At 30.1% G+C, this 5,696-nt stretch overlaps 1 protein-coding gene across 1 annotated transcript; it reads right to left on the reverse strand.

Annotated features, from left to right (window-relative positions):
- Positions 1-1,094: 1,094 nt before the first annotated feature.
- On the reverse strand, positions 1,095-2,926 carry LOC107813352 (pistil-specific extensin-like protein). Its single transcript, XM_016638610.2, has 2 exons — positions 2,460-2,926; positions 1,095-1,571 (listed from the first exon to the last, which is right to left on the reverse strand). The coding sequence occupies exons 1-2, from the start codon at positions 2,899-2,901 to the stop codon at positions 1,240-1,242; spliced, it is 774 nt and encodes a 257-aa protein (XP_016494096.1). The 5' UTR covers positions 2,902-2,926; the 3' UTR covers positions 1,095-1,239.
- Between the last annotated feature and the right edge of the window lie 2,770 nt (positions 2,927-5,696).

A 5,696-nucleotide genomic window follows, 5' to 3' on the forward strand; every position in this document is an offset into this window, starting at 1 on the left:
AAGCACCTCAAATTAATTTTAGGGTTATCTCCTAATAGTATAAGTTAAAATCTGGACGGATAGAAGAAATCACTTAGTATTTTTTATCTCCGTTAAAATTTGCACCTGGACCTCATAGTACTCAACCAACTTCTTTATATTAATAATTTTAATTGATTTTTTTCTGTTTGAAGAATTAGTAACTATTTAGCAAAGGCACAACAAAAGCGGCAATATCTCTCAAAATCAAATTCTCTCTTTGTGCCTTTATATGACACTACCTAGTTTGCAAGTCCATAATTTTTCCTTCTTTTTTTTTAAATTTTATTCTACCAAACAGATTTTTTATTTTATCACAAAGCTTTCGTATATTTTAAAATATTTTTAGTTATAAAAGTATATAATTTATTATATTCTTTATATAGTTCTCAATTTTTTAATTTTTTTTAATATACTAAGAAGTTGATGTCAAAATAGAGAACAAAGATTAAGTGGGCATTTGGACATAAGAATTGTAAAATTTCGAAAAAAGTGAAAAAAAAATTCAAATAAAAATGGTATTTAAAAATTAAAGTTGTATTTGGACATGAATATAATTTTGGGCTGTTTTCAAATTTTTGTGATTGATCTGAAGCGAAAATTTTGAAAAATAAATTTTTGGAATTTTTCAAAATTTCAAAAAAATTCAGAATTCATCTTAAAGTGATGAAAATCAAAAATTTTATGGTCAAATACTAATTTCAAAAAAAAATAAAAAAAAAAGCGGAAAAAAGTGAAAAAATTTATATGGCCAAACGGGCCCTAAAAGGTTTGACCCTTGTAGTACGAGTCCTGCGTACTTCTGAAAATGGAGAGAGTAGGACCTTTTCACTTCAAGTTCAACCTTAAATAACGATTTTTTTCAACTTTAACCCAATGTTATATCCAAACAACCTATATCATGGTCACATATATAGCAATCCATGAAGTGTGTTAGGTGCATGTAAGGTGGCTGAAACGAGCTTCCACAAGGCCATAACATTGTGTTAGGACAAAGTTAAAGAAAATGGCACAAACATAGAAGAAAAACTTATAAATCCATTTTACTTGTTGGGTTTTGATAGAGAGAAACAAAATAGGAAAACAAGAAAACTACGTTCTTTCCTCTTTGCTTCATTTATTAATAAAATAATAACAAGAACACAGGAAACAGGTACATAATCGTCTTTCTTCAACACATAATTAATTTTTCCTTCCTATCTTTCTAATTTCCCATGCAAGTTACTTTTTGCATGGCACCTTCTTTGAGGGTTCGAAACCAAAAGGTCCAACAGTGAAGACATCAAATGTGGGGAGTTTAACAGGGAGAGAAGTAGCTGCTGGTGGCTTAGGAAGTGGGGTGTATTTCAACAAAGCACCAGATTTTCCACCATTGTAATCTGTTGGGACATCACAGTAAGTATTGTTTGATGAGACCAAGAACACCTTGCATTTGTGGTAAGCTGCTGAGGACAAGAATTTGGGCATGATCCAGAAGAAGCCATTCTTGTCTGTCTTGCCCTGTTCCACTAATGTCTTCTTTGTGTTGTTGCATACTAGCTTCACTACCGCACCTGCAATACCATCATATATATACAACAAATCAGTATCCTTTAAGGTGGCTAAGTTTTCGGAATGTTATAACTAAACGAAAGTGCTACGGTATCATGTCACCTAAAAGATAACTATAGATAACCACCTATAATTATGAGTGTAATTAGCTACTTGAAGAATAAGGGTGAAACCTACTACAATAGATTGATGGTGAATAGAAATTATTTACAGTGTCAATATGTCATGGTATATATTCAAATTTATAATTTCGAGGGTAAATAACTACTGTTCAGTGTGCATGCACATAAGATATGTATAACAATCTATATTAATAGCCATAGCAACATCAATGCTGCCAAATAAAAAGAGTAAAAAATTTCAGCTCAAAATACTAAGAAATCGTTAGAAACATATGTATTAACTTAAAGTTTGATGTGGTACTAGAGTTTTGAAAACGAAAATTTGACTCTTTTTGGTAAAATGCCCTTTTCTATCGGAATGGGTTTATTAACCTTACCTATAGTATATCTCGCCAAGTAAAATGACATAAGTAATACTGATATGAGTCACTCAGATTATATGTTAATGTTGATTGCTTAAAATGTTAACTAAAAAAAAATACTCCCTCCGTTCCAATTTATGTGAACCTGTTTGACTGGGCACGGAGTTTAAGAAAAAATGAAGACTTTTGGAATTTGTGGTCCTAAACAAGTTAAAAGGGGACCTAGAGTATTTGTGTGGTTATAAAAGCTTCTCATTAAGGGTAGAATTGTAAGTTTAAGCTAAATTATTTCCAAATTTAGAAATGGGTCATTCTTTTTGGAACGGACCAAAAAGGAAATAGGTTCACGTAAACTGGAACGGAGGGAGTAATGATTTATAAAAAAGAAGGATATTAAACAAATTACCCAGGAGTGGGGAAGCTTGGTTTAGAGTTTTAACCCCTCTAAACTTGCACGGCTTGCAGTAAACAAGGCCACGGACTGCTACAGGTTTCCTAGTAATAGGAGCAGGAGCAGGATAAGGTGATGGTGTTGGTGTTGGTGGTTTAACTGGTGGCTTAGCTGGTGGTTTTGATGGGCTATAAGTGGGAGCCTTAGTTGGTGGTTTAACCGGTGGTTTAACTGGTGGTTTCGATGGGCTATAAGTGGGAGGCTTAGTTGGTGAAGGGGCTGGGGAATGTTTGGGGTGGTGGTGGCCTTTGTGAGGCTTAGGAGCTTGAGCTGGTGAAAGGTGGTCATGATGTTTGGTGGTAAACCAACCCCCAATGTCTTCCTCCTGGCTAAGAACTACTGTGAATGAGCTAAGTAATAAAACTGAAAGCTGAAAAAGAACAAGGGCCTTTGCCATTGTTGCTAATATTGTGTGTGTAAAAGAGAAGTGAGAGGTATGAATTTATAGGGGCAGAACTAGTCGGTAGTATGTGGGAGGTAACAGATACTTGATACATTAATCGAGGTGCGCACAAATTGATCCGGATACACAGTAGTTATTAAAAAAAAATGTATGTACGGGGGCTCGAACAAGTTTAGTTTTTACAATTGTTTTGTTTACATAAATAAGATTATAGTATGATATCTATTCTGACCTTAATTAAATGTGATCCATAAGACAAGGGTTTCAGTTAATCTCAATTGAAGCTAGATTCTAGCTGGAGAAGTCCTAACAAGGGAAGACAAGTGCTTAAATGCTGCACATGCTGGAACGGAAGGCCACTTAGAAGTTTCCTATGCAATGACCTTTATTCAATGCATATTCTGCAAAAAATTAAACAAAAAGGGGAAAAAAAGTAGACCTTGTTCATGCAATGTTTTCCTTCTTTATCTCCCTTTGAATATAGTAACGTGATATACTATATCCATTGTTGTTAACTCGACATGCTTGGTTTGGACGCTTAAGTTCCAAATTTAATCAGAATTCTCTATCAAATCAACTTCATAATTTGAAATCAGTATTTGATTACAATACTCAGAATGGAATTTTCCACAAAATAACTTATTGCTTTAACGAGATTAAGTATTTTTTTAGCATCGACGAAGTTGATATTTTTATTCTCTTAAGAACATATCAATTTCAACATTAATGAAACTGATATTTTTATCTTTCTTCTGAGAACGTAGTGATTTGATCTAATAAGCATATGGCTGTCTAAAGTAGAACCTGGATACGTATATCTTCTAATTACCTTCATAATCAATCTGTTAACGGAAGAAAATCATTTACACGGGCAGTCGGCAGAATAGTTAAGGAACACAATCTCACTGTACTAAAACAATGTCATTGTAACAAAACGAAACTTACTTCAGCTATAATGATCCGGAATGTAACATATATAAAAAGTGAGGAACGCAATACAACGCACGAATTTACTGAAATCCAGGTAGTGATCAGAAATGATTATTTTTTATTGTGTAATATAATTGTTCAGTGGGAAGGAACTCGTACATCTTAATTTTAAAGTAAAGCGTCTTGGTTAGCGGAGAGGAAGAAAGTGGGTCCTAATAATGATCCGTTATTGTTATTACTGTACCCATATCAATAAATTCATAATTTTAAAAATATTGTGTAAATATTATTAGACAAATTGTTCAAGTTATATAAAATTATAAAATAAAATTTTAAAAAAAATTCTTGAAATTATAAATATTTATTATTTAGATAGCTCAAAAAATGAAGAATCCTATCTCATAGAAGTTTTCAGATGCCTCATTGTGATTTATGAGGAGTTATGCCGAAATATCTTATAAAAATTATTGTAATTTCTATAACCTAATACTTAAAAGAAAACGCAAAAATACTTTTATTACGATTCTCAAAAGATATCCAAATAACACATACGAATTATAATTTAAATCTTATAGCTTTTTAGAAATTTTGAAGTGAAAAGCTTGACTACAAAATTGATAATGACAATATAAAGTTTAAAGAATGACTATTGTTGAATTATATTTTATAACAAATAACTTAGTACATAAAAAAGAATATAGTGAGACGTTGTTATTTTTTCAATTGAATGCAAGAAAGAAAAATTTAACAAATTACAACTCATTTATAATATATATAACTCTTATTCTGCTATTTCATCTTTATTGCTTCATATTTGTATTTTTATCAATATGACTCTTAATTTTATATTATAATCAATTTTGCTTTATTTTTTATTTACTTCAACGCTAATACTCTTCGTACGAAAATAAATTTATATACCTTAAGAGCTTTATCAACTTGACAAATAATCTTATTTATATGATAAATTTGAAAACATAATTGAATAGAATTCTTTTCTAATTAGTTAATTCAAAAACTTAATTATTTGATCTCAACAATAAAGGAAATTACATAGTTTTCTTTCATTCACATTCTTAGTATTGTTCATCTTAATTTTTAATATTTAAGTATAATTATGTCTTTAACCAAAAAAAATTTAAGTAGTTAAAAAAATCATATGTCAATTTTGGATCTTTGTGTTTTCAAAATCGTTGTGTTTGTGACGCATATAAAATTTTGTCAACTCATAATTTCTAATATCTTCAATAACAAAAGAATCTTATCGTTCATACACCTTTAATACCAACGGGCTCTAAAGAAAGAAATTCATTTAAGGTAAATTTTTTAATTGATTTAAAGGCTTAAATATTAGGACTTTTAATAATCAAATTTTAGTTGATTTTAAAGTTCTAAAAATTAAAAAAAATACTTAAATTATAATTTTGTCTAATGTGAAATCTATTTCTAAAGGATTAAAAAAACGAACAATATTTCACTAAGGGTCTTCGTGCTTTTATATTAGCATAGATATTCTAGCCTTAGTGTAGACGTTGCGGGGTTGGCATCTAAATGAGTAATTTTTGAAGAAAAAAAAATACATAAGTATTGTTTTGAAAATTGTGTTTGAGTTAAAAAATAAACGACCAAATTATTCAAAGAATATAGTCACTTTACTGGTTTAATAATCTATGAAAAGTTATTGAATACACTGTGTATGCGTATTAATTTATATATTCATTTAGAAGTGCTAAATATTAGAATTTCTTACCTAGTTCAAATGAGGAAAGTTTTAATAGATCATACTAAAATATTATTTAGTAGATGAATCTGTGAAAACTTTTCTATAATTTATTCTTACATAAGACTACAGATAGAAC

The sequence above is a fragment of the Nicotiana tabacum genome, chromosome 3 (genome assembly GCF_000715075.1).
Source record: "Nicotiana tabacum cultivar K326 chromosome 3, ASM71507v2, whole genome shotgun sequence".
NCBI classification, from domain to species: Eukaryota; Viridiplantae; Streptophyta; class Magnoliopsida; order Solanales; family Solanaceae; genus Nicotiana; species Nicotiana tabacum.